General features: G+C 39.2%; 4 protein-coding genes, 1 long non-coding RNA gene and 1 other non-coding gene across 9 annotated transcripts; 2 read left to right on the top strand and 4 right to left on the bottom strand.

Moving 5' to 3' along the window:
• Positions 1–89: 89 nt before the first annotated feature.
• Positions 90–8,881, top strand: LOC107221202 (ankyrin repeat domain-containing protein 29). The gene is made up of 8 exons (XM_015660115.2): positions 90–615; positions 2,424–2,534; positions 2,629–2,727; positions 6,356–6,454; positions 6,651–6,749; positions 7,038–7,235; positions 7,390–7,485; positions 7,580–8,881. Exons 1-8 carry the CDS (start codon positions 604–606, stop codon positions 7,775–7,777), a joined length of 912 nt encoding a protein of 303 aa, XP_015515601.1. The 5' UTR covers positions 90–603; the 3' UTR covers positions 7,778–8,881.
• Positions 799–2,522, bottom strand: LOC124294677. The gene is made up of 3 exons (XR_006904606.1): positions 2,404–2,522; positions 1,018–2,301; positions 799–936 (listed from the first exon to the last, which is right to left on the bottom strand). It is a non-coding gene; the product is annotated as an uncharacterized LOC124294677 (long non-coding RNA).
• A 947-nt stretch (positions 8,882–9,828) lies between the features above and the next one.
• On the top strand, positions 9,829–17,028 carry LOC107221199 (syntaxin-1A-like). Its single transcript, XM_015660111.2, has 9 exons — positions 9,829–9,963; positions 10,512–10,607; positions 10,743–10,836; positions 10,907–10,981; positions 15,706–15,903; positions 15,976–16,049; positions 16,131–16,268; positions 16,337–16,447; positions 16,561–17,028. The coding sequence occupies exons 1-9, from the start codon at positions 9,931–9,933 to the stop codon at positions 16,630–16,632; spliced, it is 891 nt and encodes a 296-aa protein (XP_015515597.1). The 5' UTR covers positions 9,829–9,930; the 3' UTR covers positions 16,633–17,028.
• LOC107221197 (condensin-2 complex subunit D3-like) lies at positions 10,049–15,457 on the bottom strand. 3 transcript variants are annotated; one of them, XM_015660108.2, is made up of 4 exons: positions 11,771–15,409; positions 11,064–11,628; positions 10,874–10,974; positions 10,049–10,769 (listed from the first exon to the last, which is right to left on the bottom strand). In XM_015660108.2, the coding sequence occupies exons 1-2, from the start codon at positions 15,292–15,294 to the stop codon at positions 11,064–11,066; spliced, it is 4,089 nt and encodes a 1,362-aa protein (XP_015515594.2). In that variant the 5' UTR covers positions 15,295–15,409; the 3' UTR covers positions 10,049–10,769; positions 10,874–10,974. The 3 variants fall into 3 exon arrangements, with proteins under 3 accessions (XP_015515594.2, XP_046597021.1, XP_046597022.1); XM_046741065.1 differs by lacking the exons at positions 10,049–10,769; positions 10,874–10,974 and having other exon boundaries at positions 11,407–11,593; positions 11,771–15,457; XM_046741066.1 differs by lacking the exons at positions 10,049–10,769; positions 10,874–10,974 and having other exon boundaries at positions 11,486–11,684; positions 11,771–15,457.
• LOC107221198 (lymphokine-activated killer T-cell-originated protein kinase) lies at positions 16,069–18,797 on the bottom strand. Of its 2 annotated transcripts, XR_006904605.1 has the most exons (6): positions 18,566–18,797; positions 18,220–18,456; positions 17,822–18,118; positions 17,277–17,477; positions 16,323–17,165; positions 16,069–16,253 (listed from the first exon to the last, which is right to left on the bottom strand). XR_006904605.1 is itself a non-coding variant. In XM_015660109.2 (5 exons), the coding sequence occupies exons 1-5, from the start codon at positions 18,687–18,689 to the stop codon at positions 16,993–16,995; spliced, it is 1,032 nt and encodes a 343-aa protein (XP_015515595.1). In that variant the 5' UTR covers positions 18,690–18,797; the 3' UTR covers positions 16,069–16,992. The 2 variants fall into 2 exon arrangements, 1 of the variants encoding a protein (XP_015515595.1); XM_015660109.2 differs by having other exon boundaries at positions 16,069–17,165.
• Trnal-aag lies at positions 17,586–17,667 on the bottom strand. Its single transcript has one exon. It is a non-coding gene; the product is annotated as a tRNA-Leu (tRNA).
• Positions 18,798–18,907: the final 110 nt, after the last annotated feature.

The raw sequence follows: 18,907 nt of genomic DNA, 5'->3' as shown, positions 1-18,907 counted from the left end.
GTCGTCCATGTGGTGCCACCACGCGGAGTTCGAAAGAACGTTTATCAATTTTTACCCGGCTGCCTGCTGCAACCGCCTGGCACTTACAGCCTGCACTTGTCAGGCTCCAGCCAGTAGCCGACGTAGCCGTCATTCGGCTGTTGTGCCGCGGCGTGTCCGTCGGTCGAAGCGTAAGTTGATTCGGTACTTGCGTGATTCGCGATTTAGCGGCAGACACCCAGCATCGGCGCAAAGAAGTCGAGAGCCAGGAGGCGGTAGGCAGATGGACGCTGCAGGCACAAGATGCTGCGTCTAACGGTGAAGGAATAATTTCCGACGATTCCGAACGGGAATATCCAAGAGTTGCATACCCCTTGCACCAGGATACGTACGACACTTGTTCGCGCCCGACACGTGAGCCTTCAATCGTTTATGACATTCGTGTCTCGTCGCATTAATTTTCAGTGGTATCAATTACGAGAGGAACGCGACTTTATTAACCGCGATCATTACGGGATGATTAGTTTTCGTTATTGACGAACGAGTGATTTCTATTCCATGTTTCTTACCTACGTATATCCTTACTCTGCAATTGATTCGAGATAGCTACTTCCTTATCTTAACATGTCTATGAAGGTAAGCCCGTAATTACGAAATCTTAAATTTAGTGGATCGCACTATAGATATCTAAGTTAGTTCTTCAAGTGAAACTATATTACTGAAGACGGTATATTATACATACTTTGACATTGTGTATACCATATCTCTAAGTTAACACACAATGGTTATCATAAATGATTACCAATATTTTTCACTCGAAATCAAAGATTCGCCTGTAATACATACATATACATACACGTACAAATTTATCGCTGGCATTTTCATTTCTCGACTTTCGACACTTCAATTCGTACATGCCTTTCACACCTCGATTTCCCTCACATTTCCCAGTACACCCTGCAAATTTACAATCATTAGATGTGTAAGTGATGAGCACCACTGTTATGCTCTCTGATTGGTTCGAGATCTGTGACGTACCGAAGGTTATTCAATCGTTCGAACATTGCTTATGACATGACAATGTATTTTATTTAGACAATGTAATCTATTCCGATTGTTGCACCGACTTTTCCTTATTCGTGTTACGTAGATCTAGTCGAAGAAATACACGTATGACTTTCATAAATCAAATAAATACCTATTTAGAAGTAACAAAACTCCATTCCATACTATGTTATACTTTTTCGTACTCTTGAACTGAACATCGTACGTTTTATCAAGGTATACATAAATAATTATAGCTGTGGTCACCGAAACGTTGTTGTCGCCGGTATGACGTAATTCATGGCCGCGCGGTTACGCGCCCGTGTACATTTTTTGTTTTCAAATACAAAGCCGACCAAAGTCTCGACAAGTTGGTTTTAGTTACGAGGTATCTGAAACCGGTGTGAATCCCGGATTTCAATTTCCGTAAAATTAAATTTGTCGTACTAACTACGGTCCTATAACAAACTTATAAACGAACCGATCAATTTGTGACCCCGAAATAAATCACCTAAGTAAATATTTCGTAATACCAATGATAAAAATCTTGATGTTATTATACGTCTCACACGACTACTGCTATATTTATTACGTAACTCGCTCAGTTCCTTGATTCAAAATCCACGCATGTGGATAAAAACACGCGGTATGTGTTATAGGTATACGTAATGTAATATTATTACGTTATAGAAATAACCGGCGTACCGCGTGCGCGGCCTTGACGGAAAAACAACAACCTTCATGAAATTTCACTCGAAGCCTTTCGTCTTCCTTCCAGCTTCCGCTGTGATTAATGAACTGTTAACAAATATTCAGGGATCCGGTTTTAAACCGCCTCTGCGCATCTCGGTCAACCTGCAGTAGCCAAAGCCTCTTCGTACAATGCTGCATGTCTATACCTACGTGTCGGGTGTCCCCATTTATGTGAACATACAATCAAACCTCATCACTTTTACTAAACCCCCTGCAGTCACGTGGGCAAGAGTGCAACGTTCAGAAAAGACAATGTAGCACGCGTATAATACAATAGAGACAATTCACCGACTGCAGGAGTCACAGCTTCTATTCACTAAGTACTTCCAATTACTCCGAGGACCCTGCCGATTAGTCCATAAGAGTCCAACAATTGGCAACGAGCCTGCACGGCATGCGTCGTGACTCGTGCCGCTGATTCTGATTTCATCTCCGCTCTATGAGATCATTCGTACATCAGCCGCATTATGTTTATTTTCAATAAAAATCTCCCAACGTACAATGCCAGTGGGAAAAGTTACAACCCTGAGGAAGGAAAAAATATGCATATAGAATTCTGTTATAGTAATAAAAAAAATGTTGTTTACTCTTTTGAAAATAGAAAATTTATAACGCTTTTTTTACTACCACTTTCTTGACATATGCAGAAAGAGTCTCCGTGGGATGTGGAGCTCCACTTGGCCGCGGCGAAGGGTGACGCCAAACGACTTCAAGTACTTCTGGAATCAGGCCGGGTTCACGTAGATTGCAAAGATAAGGTTCGTAGCTCGATAGGACGCCTCGTCTCTCCTTATGAGAGCGCTCGGGGGGCTGCAATAAAAGAGGTTTCACCACCGAACGACTCTTTTGTAGGATGGTACAACTCCGTTGATACTAGCTGCCGCCGGAGGACACGTGGACGCGGTCGCCGAGCTGCTTCAACAGGGTGCCGATCCAGCGGCGAAGAGGCTGGTGAGTCCCAAGATTGCGGAGTTATTGCTTTATTTTCTGCCGTTCTTCTCCGTGGCTTCTCGTCTCTCACTTCTCTTCCTCCTTAAAATAAAATGTCCCTGAAGTCCGTCGTTCAAACGATGGTTGCGAAATTTTACCTTGACCGAGCAGTCGCATATTAACTGGTCTCCTAGATTCTATTTTCGATTTTGCAAGAGTTACAAGAATAGGTATGCAACATTGAAACCTCGCCGTAGGTATTTCAGTATATTATCGCCAGACTTTGTGACAATTAAAATCCAAGGTGTAGAAAAACTTTATATTTTCGCAATTTTATTATCATCTGCTAGGTATACCGAAGTCGCGAGCTGCAATGCGTAATAAAATGTGAAATTCTCGCGGTGAGTCTGAGCTACTGGAAACTGAACACACCTGTACCTTGCGTATCTACGTATTTAAATGCGGTTCTCAGATTTCCAAGATTTAATATGTATATACAGATTCTTGTAATGGATACACTGAGAGCTGGTCTTGAGTTTCACCCATTATTTCGAGTCTGCGGTGCAGCGGTGCACCGCAAGTCAGTGCGAAGTAAATCGTAATTCACATTCATAGATTTCATCTACTCAATATCGACATGTAAATCCTAACGAAAACTGATGCGTGACATTACGTACAGCCACTCCCCGGTGGAATATACAATTTATTTAATTATAAATATTACAGAATGGTGCCGATCTCTACCCGTAACTAAATATAGACCGAGCAGTGCAAGTCGCGAGCAGATAATTATTGTCCTTCATAAGTGCAGTCTATAATATCATCGTAGTACACTTTTTACGATATTCTTATGCCTGTTCAATATACACGAGTACGGACCATACGGTTTCAACTACCGAGCTATAATCATTGAGTATAGTCGCGTTACGTGTGCGTGGTGGCGATATAATAATTATCGCAGCGTAAAAGAAAAAGAAATGAAAAAAGGAGAAGAGAAATTTACACCTGCTCTAAATTCTAATCTGGTATTCGTGTTTCTAGTCGCGTGTAACACTTTATGAATCAGTTTTTTTTTCAAAGATCCTACGACAACAATTATTTTTATCCTATATTGTTACGTTCTTCTCGATCCCGTGAACGTAATTCTCAGATTTTCACAGCTAAATCCCGCGAGATTTACGGATGTATATTTTTTACTCCAAGTCACGGTTGACAGACGATTGGAGCGGACGGACAGCTGAGTTGCAGGCTGCTGTAGTATTCTGAATAATAACAAAGAGAAATGAAAAATTCTCTGCACTATATACTTGCATTAGCTAGTGTACCACGCGAGCTGTTGTAATTTAGCATACCTAGGCATAATTAATATACCAACGCGGGCAGTTTCAATCCGAAATTAATTTATTCATTTTTTCTTTCTCGTATATCAGCCCTCTCGAGTTCTAGAATACGACATGGCAAAAATTGCTGCTTCTCTGATCGTTGCGATGTCGGATATAGCCAAACCGTACGATATTAATATACCATGATCAATACTCCTATACATAGTTATATCGTATAGAATATACCTATAACGTCCAATAACAGGCATAATATAATGATAAAAGTAAACTTTCGGCGGTTGGCTCGTGTCTGTAACTATTAGGACACTTGTTGGATTATTATGTCAGGCAGTTGTCTTGCATCGCTTTTCCTCTTGCTCCTGTTATGTGTGGGCTGATGTACATACACATGGTTGATTTAAGTATGTGTACACCTGGTGTACACGCCTGATGTGTTTGCTGTGGCAACACTTGGCTCTCTGGCAGCTCGCTTAACGCCGGAGTGAAAGTCGATTCACCGGCAGTGGTCAGGTCGACGTCGTTACCTGCATTCTCGACGTCAGCTTGCTGCCGCTCAGCTTGCATACTGGATAACAACAATTATTCTTTTGATAACCTCTGGCTGAAAAATCGCCCAATTCTTGCGACAGAAGATGCACTACTAGATTCTGCCTTGCTGTAGACTGCGATTTTTTCATCCCCATCATCTTGCAGTCTGGAGAAAAGTGTAGATCCGTGACTGAAACTTGTACAAAATATTTTATTAATGTTGTTATCGAATATTCACACTGCAGGCATGTGAAAAACCATTTTGAACGCTTGACGTCAGTCTAATAACTGACTTGTGCGCGAATGCATATCAATGTCATTAAAAACTCGGAATTTAGCTTGTGAAATTTGTTCGGTAAGCTCCTTACAGTTACTAAAAATGTATGCATGCAAGTAGGTGTGTTGTATTATAAATTTCGCTCGCACAGCTGGCGTTAAATTATCCATAAATTCCATAGCATACTTATTGTTAGACCGATTTAAATACGAGATTCCGTAACGCGCTCAACTGGAACAGAATTCCTTTTTTTCTTTCCATTAAATAAACTGTGAAGCTGATGATTGAGGATAACATAAGCGAAGCGGTGTTCAGCCCATAAATTCCAAAGCTTGTTTATGGCACGTATATCTGACGTGAGTTAAACCGGTTAATTTATTTGCTATGAGCAGCTCTGTCCTTGAAAGTTTGAATTATTCGAGCGGGAGTTTGTTCGGCTCAGCTATTCCGATTAACCGTATCGCGTGTACCGAAGTGCAGTTTTTGTTGAACTTGCCGTAGTGGTTTACCTCCAGCTGTACAAGTTCTTCTTTTCTTTTGTTTACTTGCCCCTTTTTTTCAACTCAAATGGGTGAAGGACTCGTTGGCAACTTTGAGTTCCATAATATCAATGGACTCGATTATGTTGAAATCGAATTCTGACACGCGATCGCGAAAGCACGTACACGTATGTAACGGACACTCGTTAAAGTTGAAAAAAAAAGATAATTTTCAATGTCACTACAAAACGCCTGAATCGCGGAGCGACGCAACCCGCCATACATCTCAACCGCGTAAATTGGCATAAAAATATTTAGCAAAAGTATCTGTTTCCGGTGAATTCGCGTCGGGGAAAAAATAAGCTTACGATATATATATATGTATAATTGAAGACACTGAAACGGCAACGACTTGGTGATTAGTTAGGACTACGAATAGAGGAGAACAACCTCCGGGCTGTACAATATGAAAAGAGCGAGCGGCCCAGGTTTTCATAGTTTACAGGGACACGTCGTGACATTTTAATGTTGTCATCCGCGTTAGCGGTTTTTAAATGACCTCATCTGCTAATAGCCTGATATTGTACATTATATACATACACATATATATATATATACGAAAGTTGACGCGTGGGAAGACTGGCTACATTCTACCGTGTTGAAGTTGGTAACGTTCCAAGTGTCATGAAGAACCGTTATTTCATGATTTTTGAATTGTTTGAACTTCGGTAAGACGTAATAAAACAAAACAGAAACATATTTTGAAATTTTCGTTTCTTCAAAGTTATGTAAAAATAAGAAAATAGTGATTTTTTTCCGCAATGTTTCGTTACGATAACGTTACTAACTTCAATCTCGTTAGATTCTTTCTCGTATGCGGGCCACGGTTGAAGAAGCGTATAAAAATTCTTACTCAAATTCAACGTCGTTGACAAAGGATGATCAAAAAATCGTTTACACATTTCTATCGCAAACTTAGGTTACATGAATTAAATCTTAATGATATATATTTTTCATTCCAGACCGGTACAACGGCGTTGTTTTTCGCGTCGCAGGGAGGATTCGTCGACGTCGTCAATTTGCTGCTGGACAACGAAGCCTTCGTTGATTCTTGCAGCGTGGTAATTAAAAAAAAAGAAAAAAAAAATTGCTTATTCTTAGGTCCGATAGTTCAAGTGATGCTAATAGGACACATGAAATATGACTTCTCAAATAATCATGTGCGACTCACTTCACTATTTTGCATATTTCTTTCATGGCTACTCAGAAATTTTAGATTTTTATTTATGCACAAATTCAAATGAAATTCATTTACAGGACGGCGGGACTCCGCTTTTCGTTGCCTGCCAATGCGGCCACCTCGACGTCGTTGAAGGACTTCTGGATCGAGGCGCGAACGTAAACGCGCACATGAAGGTTTGATACATAGTATAACATTCTTCACACATGCGAACAATGCTAATTATAATAAATGAGCGGCGTGGATAAATATTACGCGAATAAAACTGAGTGTTTGGCTAGTTAGTAAACGGGAATGTAAAACAAAAAAAAAACACATTCCTGTGAAATTGTTTTGCAGCGCTAACCGAACTCTTCGAGCCAAATACAAGGATCGTTAAAAAGCCATTGAGAGATACAAATTCTTTAGATTATCGTTATCAGTCACTTTAAAAACCGCTATTATCTTCTTTTCTTCATACACAGGATGGAGCCACCGCACTTTTCATTGCAGCCCAAAATGGACACGTACGTATTTTGGAGGTCTTACTTGAACGAGGAGCGAAAACCGACGCGATTAGGACCGACGGGGCTACTCCTCTTTGGATCGCTGCTCAGATGGGACATGACCACGTTGTAAGAAGGCTCTTGAAGGCCGGAGCCAGGGTAGATTCGACAAGACATGTAAGAAGAAATTCGAAGTATTCTTTTCATATAAATGTACAGTTGCAATTATAATATACATTATCATTGCATCATTCTCACGCGTTATAGAATATGTAACTTTTCATACCATGTTCAGAAATGTTGTCTACCAAAATTTTCTGTTTCATTACAGGATGGAGCCACCCCGTTGTTCAAAGCTGCGCACAAGGGTCACTCGGCAGTGATAGCCGAACTTCTTAAGTATCGTCCATCTCTGGGAATTCTTCCAGTAAGCATGAGCCTTGAATTTTAGTAAAACATTCGACGAAGTAGTAAGACTGTAGAAAATTTACAGAAGAGAGTATATCTTTTATCTATGGTAGAATGGCGAGAGTGCTCTCCATGCAGCGGCTTTGTCCGGTCACATGGCTGTGGCGAGACAGCTCGTAGGCGCAGGAGCCGATGCTCTGCTTCTCAATCAAGAGGGCGTTACACCGCTTCAACTTGCAATCAGGCATTCGCAGACTCAAGTGATCGATTACCTCACTGACAAAGTGAGAACTCGAACAGCGTCTCGCTGAGGTATCATCCGCACGACGGGCCATCAGGATCATAAGTATTGTAACTAATAAGATGAAAACGTTTATCGAAAGATAGATCTTGGCAGACTAATGTCAAGTATTTTCAATTAAGGCATACCTTAAGACATTTTTCAAAAAATTTGATCAGGGAGATGTATCGAGAAAGAGAGAGAGAACAAGAGCAGAGCAATTTTTTTTTTTTTTAGTTTTTATATGAAAACAGAGATGGTTCACGGAAGATGGAAAGGGAATTATACTTGACGTAAGGTTTACACGAAGCAAAAAGGAAAATAAATGCTATGGAGAGGTATACGATTATACGCAGCTAATCACAGGAAATGAAATTATTCAACATTTGTATACGAACAGTTATTTTCGCACTGTTGTTTTGTGAGAACCAATCATATCGTACAAAAATGGTAAGCCATTTAATTTATATTCCCATTCTCTCTTTCGATCTTCGTCTGTAGAGAGGATACGGTCCATATCTTGACAATTTTGACATATATGAGAATATTGTTAGCAAAATATCGTATACCATGTAATATATTTACATTTATTCGCGGTCTAATCAGTCTTTCGATTAAATAGACATTATTTTGATGTTAAATTAAGTCGTAAAACATGCATTATACGCCTACCCTGATTAGGAATAAGATATTCCCGTAACGATATTAGTAGCCTATAAAAATCGATTGGACAAAAAAATTGATTATCATTGTTTCGATTTGAAAAAAAAAATATATATCTAATAAGACTGACCGATCTGCCTTGTAAGACACCGTAGATTATTTTTAAAAACTACACACCTATTATTAGAATAGATACGGTACAAAATATTATTATGGAGTATGTGTATATTGCACAGATACAACCAATTAGTATTTAGGTAAATGAAGATTTAAAAAAATTGCGTTTCCGTGTATTAATAGGGAAATAACACATTTCCGAGAAATGCATTTCAGAAAACTTCACAACGCGAAAAATTGCAACGATATTAATATGTAACAATATTTAGTCCACTGTCATTCGCTCGTCCACTTGGCTACATTTGGAATGATTTTTTCCTTGATGAAATGAAAATACTGTAATAATTATATAACGCATAACGCGACTTGTTAACACCATTATTTACTGTACTCTTAAGTATTTTAGTATTCTGTCCGTCTTCCTATTACCTTTACTGTTATTATTATTATACTAGTTAATATTATTTAACTCGTTAATAATTAATCTGTATTGTTATTGTTGCAAAAAAATTGAGATATATATTATATATATTGAGAAAGAGAGAAATTAAATAAATAATTATCGTCATGAAAACTTGCAGTTCTGCTTATTTATTCCATCTTATGTAACAATTATTATATTAAAATAATATATGCATTAATTTCTGTTTTATAAATGTATGTAAGTATAAAAACTAGTTATTTTTACACGAAACTTAATATGAGAGAACAAAACAAACTTGACCACCTTTATTTTCTTTATTTAGAATACCGTATAGGTAATAATAATCACAGACATTTTGCAGTTTTAAAAAAAATATCGTTATTTATATTCAATAAGGTACTAAATTTTTGTACGACAATGTTGGTATGTAAACTATTAGCATATCGGTTCACGCTTATTATCCTGGTTGTTTACACATTAACGTCGTTTTGTGTTTACTGAATGAAATAAAAAATGTATCAATTTTTTTCTCTGAAAAAAAGTACCTTGATAAGGCAGAGAATTTTTACAAAAACTAGAAACGAAGAATTAGAATAAAAAATAGGCACATCTACCGTAATGGTCTCAACTTCGGCCTTGTAACTACAGCTGCTAAAGTGTCTATTTCCTATTTCACTTCAGATGCAAAACATGGCCCGTGCGATGTGAACTAGTTCAATTCACGAGTGTACTAGAGGATAAATTTATTGTTGAAGTAGGGCACGCGGTATAAAAAAAATTTGTCGCCACATTACAACCAGTCATAAAAGCTTCAAAATGTAATTAGCAAGTGCATCATCAACGCTTCGTGGAAAAATTTATCATTATTATGAGTATTTTATCTATTATCTATAGTGTGCTGATAAGACTGATAATAAGGCATACACCTTGTTTGGTTTACTTCTCACTTAGAACGGTACTGGATTTCGTATGGAATCAACATGACTCGGGATCGATTGCCTGACTTGTGTGCAGTTAGTACAGAAATTTTTTTCTTTCTAACATTCACGAACACAGTTTTCTATTAACTAATATATATTTATTCATATTGATTTCGTGTGGTTTTTGAGTTTTCAGTTTTCATACCATGAACTCTCAGGCTATTATAAAGTGTTACGTGAATATTCAATTGATTTTTTTTTTTTAAATTTGTAATGACTGTCACAGTTCCGAATTTCTTATCTTCTTTCTGACACATGGCATAATGTCTCATTTTCAATTTTCATCTTTTTCACACTGACAAAATATATTTAACATCGACGAGAATATTGAAATAAAAAAATAATTACTTTGTGTAAACAATAATGAGAAAAAGAAAATACGCAAACACACTGACGAAATGCAGTACGAATTTTAATACATGCTTTCATCGTCACGCTTTCTTTTGCGAAATTAGAACAATGATACAGTTTTCTAGGCCGCACTTTAAACTGTGTTAGTTTTTATTAATTATTACTGAGACTGTATAAAGTCGAGCAAACACGATCAATGGAATGTTAAATAAATTATAATCGTTTTTTAGGCACGTAAACACAGCGCTTCATTTGGAACCGGATTTCTCCAAGATGTGCACATACAAATATCTCAAAATAAAAAGCTAAACAAAGTTTTGGAGGAAGTGAGTACACTATATAATAAGAAATTAAAATAAATAAGTATCTAGGATTAAAATGTGTATAATAATAATAATAATAATAATAATAATAATAATAAAAGTTGAATTTTTCACGTTGTTCTGTGGTCTTAAAAAAAGGTAGAGGAAACCCGTATGTTGATCCAACTAATTGCAGACAATTCAAATGTTATCAAGGAATTGCATAATGACGTTCTTTCCTATAATAATCGAGGTAAGTCGGAAAATTAAAATAAAATGTCTCTACTTACATTGTTTAAAGTTTTGTTCTTGACATCCCACAGAAATTCAGGTTGAACTGGATACTCGGACGCAAGTCATCTCGGAGACGGCAACTCGCGTTCAGAAGAAACTGAAAGGTATGAATATATGGTTGTCTATCAAGAAAGGTGCAAGGTCAGAATTTCGATGATATTTGGTATATTTGTTACAAAAGCTCACCTAATCGGAATGCCGTACGAACTTTGAACGTTCCTTCCTAGTGCCAATTTCCATTGGTGCTTCCTCGCATTGAGGACTCTGACAGCGTAATTTTCTAGGAACTATTTTTCTCCTTTGAACGGGTAATGGTTCTTCTTCGTCATCTTCCTCAGAAATAATTGGCACTCCCTTGTATTTGAGATTTTTGTAAACATAATTATTCCCTGCATGGATGGGGCTGCACTGTAGTGAATGACGCGAATTTCTAGATTTAGACATTGTTGGAGTACTATTTAGACTAGGACCAGGTTGACACAAAGGTGGTGAGCTGATTTCTGCATATGCAATTGGTGATGGTAACGGAGTTTGGCTTCTCGAATATTCAAATTGGGATGATTGCTCGTCAGATTGAGAAGCCTGGGAAGGGCTTCGCCAATTTTTCATACCAGGATAAGTTAGCGTTGACAATCGTCGCAGTACAATTTTGGGCATCCGCTCCTGTCTAATCAGTGCTAGATTTGTTTGCTGTTCGGCAGTTTCCGCATCTGCATCTGCATCGTCGACGAAAGTATTAGACCCATATTTCCTGAATAGATTATTCAAAATATATAGATTTACTATGATACGTGGGGAATTAGCAGGCTGGAAAGAAATAGAAATATTTACAGTTAAACAAATTTTACCAATTGTAAATTGTAACGTTGTGATTAGACTGCACAGCTACTCACTTTCTATCCTCTTCGATTTCTTTTTCTATTGCTGGATACTCGCTGAAAAGGTTCAGAAGCTGCTCCTTCTTGTATTCGGCGACAATTTTTAAGTAATACCTTGCAACATCGCTTGCAAACGGAGAAGAGAGTTTTATGAACATTTTCTTAAGCTTAACGAGAGTCGGCACAAGGACCTCAACCCTTTGCTTTTTCATCTCATTTGCAACAGCATTCACAGTGTTATTAATGGGCAGATTTTCAATTGGCAAACTTTCATCTTGAGAATCATCTTCTGTACGTTTTGAGCATGAAGTTGGATGCAATTCTTCTCTAGACAATATGTACAAGCAATCTTTGAGTACGGACAGCCCTTCTTCTTTCTGAACATTTATTGCCCCGCTTATAATTGCAGATAATATTTCACTTGTAAGCCGTGCGACAATTTTCACCTTTTCAACAGGTTCCAAGTGCTCTAGCATAAAATTGTAAATCACTCTACGGTGATTTTTATTTCTCCGCCCAGGTAGTGTCAAGGCCTTCAATGCTCTTTGGCCGATGACATTACTGGAGAATTTTTTTGGCAGCTTCAAATTGTTATAGTGAAAAATGCTCTCCAAGAACTGCCTAAATATCAGAGTCTTGTTCTTCACCAACAATCTTTCGTTTATGAGGAAGACCGTAAGGTCGCGTACCATCTCATCTGTATCGGTGAGCATTGTTAAAATATGGAAGAAGAAAGGTCCCTTGACTTTGATAAAGTCTTCGAGAAGAAGCTGGATGAAAAGTACGACTATAGCTTCTCGAATTATCGGGTTTTGGTCCTTCATGCTAACGCACATATCGGGCAAATAAGGTTCAACCAAGGCTGTGAATCGCACACAAATATCGGCCAGAGCCTTGGCTGCGTTCACCTTCACAGCTGCTTGGACATCAGAAGACTGTGCGGTACTCATCCGCATTATGTGGCCAAGTATTGGCATTATTTCCTGAGCAATTTCTCTGTCCCTCATTGCTTGTTGCCCTAAAACGGTAACGGCTGCTGCTCTTAGTTCATGGAGATGCCTTACTGCATCTGGCAACGAATCCCACTCCACAACTATTCCCTCTAGTACGCGCAACGTGGATGGAGAAATTGAGCCAACGCACAAATGGGAAGCGTTACTCAAAGTGGACATTGCTTTCAAGTATGTCTGAAGAGCATCTTCTTCGTTGTCTTCGTGATCTATGAATTTTTCCAGTAGAGTTTCGGATAGCTTCATGAGGTGCAGAGAGTTCTGTTTAACAATTTGATCTCCATTTTCAGGATTCAGGTACTTTGTTACATCTGTATACAAGTCACAGCAAATGCCGACAAGGTTGAAGTTCACTTGAAAGCAGCACAGTGTTTCAAATAGGTCCACCTGCATTTTCTTTAAAAAAGCATCGTCCAAGTTTGGCCAAGAATTCCTCAGCAATTCGATGACCAAACTTGCCTGATAAGTGTCTCGGCATAGAATTTCTTTGTAATTCTGAAAATATTTACTCATATTTGACAATTCTCTATAGTTAGCGATTGCCGTCAACAAGACCAGGGCTGGTATATCATTGCGGCTGTCAAGATGCGACATAATTTTCGTGATCAAAGAATTTGTGAGTACAGAAGTCTTTGCCCAGACAGCGCATGCCTTGGTCAGATGTTTTCTCATCTTTTGTTCAGTTATTTGGTTTAGTATCAGCCACGGCAAGTCCGCTTTTGGGAGTAAGTCGTCGTCATCCAGCCGCGTGACATTAGCGATGATCAATTGCTGCAAAGACTCAAGAACCTTTTCCTGCACTTTCATTTCCACATCAAAAATCTGAGGCAAAACATTCCTGACCCAGTCCTGGGTCAATAGCGGATGCTCCGGGAATTTTTCCACAAGCTGGGTGAATACTTGAACGGCGTATCGACGTACCAGTATTGCAGGATCTCTGCAGTGTAAACCCAGGGCAGGTGTCAGGGTATTCAGTATCCCTGGGTAGAAATCTACCAAATTGCCTAATGATTGTAGCGCGCTACGACGTACGAACGCTCGCTCGTCTTCAACCCTTGCTGCGAGCACACAGGCCACGGTACTGCAGCCCGGTAGAGGGTCACGGTCTTCAAATATAGATTGCTGTAGAGTATTCAGACTCGGCAAGGGTTTATCTGAATTAGATTCGTCAAAAATTTCTTTCACCATGTTCAAGGTCACACTGTTCTGCGGATCTGTGCAGTCGGCAAAAATTGACATCGCTTTTCCTCTAACTAGACTCGAGGAGTCGAGGCACCTGGATAAAACTGTTGCAAGAAGGGCTTTCCTAACTTTTTGATTCGGTTGACTTGTAGTACTGGTATTATCGGTCAAAAATCTTCCCATTATTTCCTCGGCAAATATCCTCAAGAGGACTTTGTTGTTGTGTGCAAGAACAATCAGGTCCTCGACAGCTTTGAGGTAGACTTCATCCTTGCAGGAATTAACCAGTTTGAATATAAGAGCTGCCTGCTTTGTTCTTGCTTCCACTCTCTCGGGACATTTTACCATCAGATGTTGAATCAGAGTTGTCACGCCTAAATGGGCATCTTTCTGATGAGCTATAAGCAATTTCTTTACAAAATTTGTCATCGATTCTCTGACCGCAGACAATTCCTTAGGCAGTAATCCATCTTGATTGGACACCAGGCTTGGTAACAGGTATTTGGCTATAAGACGTATCGTCACATCCACGGCTCCATGATGAGCATCGCAGAGTAAGCTTAGGGCAATGTAGGCATTGTAAGAAAGGGAGTTCACCGATGCCTCCTGCCTCACTGCTCTTGTCTCGAAGTTAATCACTTCTTTAGAAAGACCTGTAACTTTTATCAGCGAGTGAACAGTGATTTCCAACGACCTTGGCTGATCGCAGAGATGAAAACCCCTCAGCATAGTAGTTATGTCGAACATGACGCTATTTAGCCCCTTACACAGCGTGAGTTTTTCGGAATCAAAGAGCTCCATATCACCTTCATCGTCATCTGAATTGTAAGCATCTCTAGGATCGACGCGTTTCCCTTGTTGTCTGGACTTTTGGACAAGGCGGTCGGACAGCATAAATGTCTTCAGCGCCAAGTGATACAGGTTCAGGTGAAAGACTTGAAATGCATTGCTTCCAGGTACAGAGAGAAGGACAAAGTAGAGGCTGGTCGCCTTGAGGCAAGGCTGCCTGGCTTCTTCGTCGGCGTCAAAGGAATTTCCGTTTTTCATTAAGTATCCTAAAACGGGTAGCAAACTGCGTGGATTAACGTTTAGCGCTATTAAAGTTTGCCAGGATACCTCGGTCCGTTGAATATCGGCGCCGTCGCTGGCGGCGCCCTCGCACATCCAGTTTTTTATTACCGTCGATGAATCCTTGAGCAATACATCCATGTCCTCGCTATTTAAATAGTCAAGATAGGCAGCGGGGATGTCGTCGAAGGTTAGAAACTCACTTTCCCACACAGATTTCACCCACGATTCGTCCAGATTGTCCAGCCTGAAATCTTCAAATATTTGCAACGGCTCCATCGTAACATCACTCGATATTCTTCACTGTTAATTAGATACTGTCAGACTCTTCGCGAGCTCAAAATCAACGCGGACATAACCTCACCATATTCGGAACGAACTTGACTGTTTACATTGCAGGTTATCCAACGACCGGCATGCATTGCACGCGTGGCGCGAAACGAACAAAACTCGATAACATGATTGCTTGTAATCGACGAATCGTTGAAAATCTAAATTTTTCAACCTTTCACCAATTGCGTAAAAATGATAAAGAAAACGTGCTGTATCGATACTTAATTGAGGTATCGTGAAAACCTTGGTACAAATAATTCAAAGATTATTTCGAATTCGATCAAACTAACAGGTTTAATGATTTAAAATGCCTGATGTAAGACAGATTTTTGCAACCCGAAATTTATTTACTTTCAGACATGGAAAAGGAAATTACGCTGGTGGAAGATTTGTCGGTTGAAACGGCGAAGGAAGGACCGATACACATGAGAATAAAAATATTACAGTACTCGACGATGTCGCGATTATTTGGGGAAGTTATGAGGGAATACAACGAATCTTTGCTAAGATATCAGGAGAAATATACATCACTACTGTATCAACAGAAATTGCTGAGTAATTATTACATATACTAATCAATTTTAATTGAAGTATTCCGTTTTTCATTTTCAAATCTTTGGTTCCCAGCGCAGAAGCAGTGTACCAACGAAGAATTTCAGGAGATGCTCGACAGTAAGGAAACTGATTTATTTGTGGACAATGTGAGTGTTGCTAGTTATGTTTTGAGTCCAAATAGCCGGTAAAACTTTATTTTATCACTAAACATTCACTTTCCTCAACAGATTTTACAGGACACAAGTGCCGTGCGGCAGCAGTTGTCGGATCTACAGACGAGGCACGAAGAGTTTCTTAAAATTGAAAAATCGATTGTTGAAGTTCGGGATATGTTCGTAGAGATGGCATTTCTAGTCGAAAAACAAGTCAGTATTAACTTTGCTGTCTGTAAAATATAAAAATAAAATCTCGCTACGTACATTATTATTTGCAGAGCGAAAGATTAAACTGTGTTGAATACTTCGCCGGAATAGCGACAGACAACGTTGATAATGGCCGTTTTGATCTGAGCAAGGCGGAAAAAAAAGGTCACAAGTACAAAAAGGTATCATAAAATATACTGATAATCGTAATAACACTATTCAATAATACATATACGTACAGTTAAGACTATAGAACTTGATAAATAATTGACATGTCTTTTTCGTATTCTTGCAGAGGAAAATCAAGATCCTAATAGTTATAAGTCTTATTGTACTCGTACTGATACTTATAGCCATTTTCTTTTAATGTTGGTAAAAAACATGGACCAGCAAATTTAATTAAGAGAGTTGTGGATCAGTTGTGATAAGCTTCGATATTTTGGCCTAATCATCTGCTGCAATTACGCTTCAATCGTGAATTTCGTTATAACCATTGGTTAATTGTCGTTAAATTTAGTACTTTGTTTAACTTTAAGTGCCGTTCACGGTCAAAGTAACAAAAGCAAATATTATGTAATTAATGAAGTTGAATGATTATTCAAACCGTTGAATTACGATGTGTCAAAAGAACAGCATTCGTCTCGTTATTTCGCACCCTTAGTTTCAGATCTGGTCAATAAAAAGAATTCGTACTAAAGCACTGGATTAGTAAATAAAAAACTCCCCTCTACCAGAAGTAACTGTCCTCTGCTTTGATACGAACGTAGTTATTAAAAAACTTCACCACTCCTTTGGCACTAGGGCGAGACTTGTAGTCCGAATCAGTGCAAGCATGAAATAGCTTGAAAACTCTTTGGTACTCTGGTCCCAGGTTAATCGCTGGTAGTGCAGGCCTTGTACCTATAATTGTTGCAATTATCATCGTTTGTTTAAACATTCGTAAAATACATGTTTCCGTGCACATAATAATGAGCTACGTGGTATTTCTAGTAATTAAATATCGCATTTTACCATATTTTCGTGAAGCAGTTTCGCAAAATCCGAAACTATCAGACCCAGGAACGTCCATTGGCTCTGTCTCTGGATTTTCCAAGTGGTTACCATCCAATGAATCTTCTTCAGACTCGACATGAGGCAGAGATAAAGATATCATCTCCCACACGACTATACCAAAAGCCCACATGTCTGCTTTGTTGGTAACTATACGTGCATCTATGATAAAAAAAATCAAAAATATCAAGAATAGGCTATTTAATTTTATAAAAGAACTATGCTCATGAGTGTCCAATCAAGGATCTATTTTTAGAAAAATAAAAATATTGGCAGCGGTGGGATTCGAACCCACGCCTCCGAAGAGACTGGTGCCTTAAACCAGCGCCTTAGACCGCTCGGCCACGCTACCTTATGGCAGGATCAGTCATATTTACGGATTCCATTGGACCAAAAATTTACCATTATAATTGCAATCCTGAGAAATGAACTTGTGACTTCGATTGATGAAGATGTGATTCTAATGTGGCTAATTCGCTTAGCTACATGTCATAATATGCTTTTACCTTGCAGTATTTCTGGTGCTGACCAGCACTCAGTACCAATGTAGTCATATTGAGCCTTCGATACGTCCATTTCTAAGGAATCTGTCAGAGGGACGGAGACTCCGAAGTCACAAAGTTTGACATTGGCTCGATCTTTGGATATCAAGATGTTAAAACTTTTAACATCGCCGTGCAGGATGTGAGCTTCATGATGAAGGTACTCCAAGCCCTTCGCGACCTCAAAACTGATGCTAAGTATATTTGCAGCTGGAAACGGCTCAGCGATACCATCATTCACCATGTCCTCGATCATGTCGCCTGTGTTTGAGAATGTGGAGACCATCACAGATTGTCAGTGAAATACTGTAGCATATTTGGAGTGAATTTATAAAAACGAATTACAGGGTGCTAGCCAATACCTAGTGACAAGTGTAGCTGTTCCATTGCAAGGCACGGCATGCCGTCAACATCCGTGACAAAACCTCGGTAGCCGACGACATTTGGGTGATTTAGGTTTCGCAGTATGTCAGCTTCGATTTGGATTCGTTTGCTGTAGTGTGGATTCCTCTTGCCTAAGCCGCTGACCTTTTTTATAGCCCATGGTGATCTGGTAAAACCGACTTTGGGTGATCTTTCCAGAGTGAACACATGGACACCTGAGTATATTGGAGTGTACGATTTTTTTAATTCCTAAATAAAACTGAACGAAACCAAGTGACAGGCCATTCAACATCTCGATTATCGGATTCTTTCATACGTACTTACCAGTGCCATAACCTATTTTGTGCAGGAACGGCGACGCCGGTATCTTTAGAGGCGTGCTGAGCTCACTTTGAGTCTCAGTCTTATTTCGGAACTTCTGCATTTTCGGCGTTTTAAGGTGAGCCATTGTTATCCGTCGATTGACGTTAAGCAAATTGAGTAAAATTATAGCAATATACTACGCGACGGTGTTACGGCAACTAACGGTGACTAACGGCAACCGTTACTCTCACTTGATGATTATTTTTTGAAATTCAAATGCAACTGTTGACGCGTGACGTCACCGAGTCATACGAGCGACCGCTGCTGCGTTAGTCAAAATAACCGCGGCTATTTTGAATTCAA

Source organism: Neodiprion lecontei, chromosome 5, assembly GCF_021901455.1.
Source record: "Neodiprion lecontei isolate iyNeoLeco1 chromosome 5, iyNeoLeco1.1, whole genome shotgun sequence".
Taxonomy (NCBI): Eukaryota; Metazoa; Arthropoda; class Insecta; order Hymenoptera; family Diprionidae; genus Neodiprion; species Neodiprion lecontei.
Note: the sequence above shows the minus strand (reverse complement) of the source record. Positions and strands in the feature narration are given on the sequence as shown.

Bases quoted from the DNA above. Each gene is read 5' to 3' on its own strand.
- LOC107221202 (XM_015660115.2), top strand. The intron at 2,535-2,628 runs GTTCGTAGCTCG...ACTCTTTTGTAG, and splicing joins ACGTAGATTGCAAAGATAAG to GATGGTACAACTCCGTTGAT. The intron at 2,728-6,355 runs GTGAGTCCCAAG...TTTTCATTCCAG, and splicing joins ATCCAGCGGCGAAGAGGCTG to ACCGGTACAACGGCGTTGTT.
- LOC107221199 (XM_015660111.2), top strand. From the start codon at position 9,931: ATGACTCGGGATCGATTGCCTGACTTGTGTGCA. The intron at 10,608-10,742 runs GTGAGTACACTA...TCTTAAAAAAAG, and splicing joins TAAACAAAGTTTTGGAGGAA to GTAGAGGAAACCCGTATGTT. The intron at 15,904-15,975 runs GTAATTATTACA...TTTGGTTCCCAG, and splicing joins GTATCAACAGAAATTGCTGA to CGCAGAAGCAGTGTACCAAC.
- LOC107221198 (XM_015660109.2), bottom strand. From the start codon at position 18,689: ATGGCTCACCTTAAAACGCCGAAAATGCAGAAGTTCCGAAATAAGACT. The intron at 17,478-17,821 runs GTAAAAGCATAT...TTTTTATCATAG, and splicing joins AGCACCAGAAATACTGCAAG to ATGCACGTATAGTTACCAAC. The intron at 17,166-17,276 runs GTAAAATGCGAT...CAACAATTATAG, and splicing joins AACTGCTTCACGAAAATATG to GTACAAGGCCTGCACTACCA.
- LOC107221197 (XM_015660108.2), bottom strand. From the start codon at position 15,294: ATGGAGCCGTTGCAAATATTTGAAGATTTCAGGCTGGACAATCTGGAC. The intron at 11,629-11,770 runs GTGAGTAGCTGT...TAATCTATTCAG, and splicing joins GAAATCGAAGAGGATAGAAA to GAAATATGGGTCTAATACTT.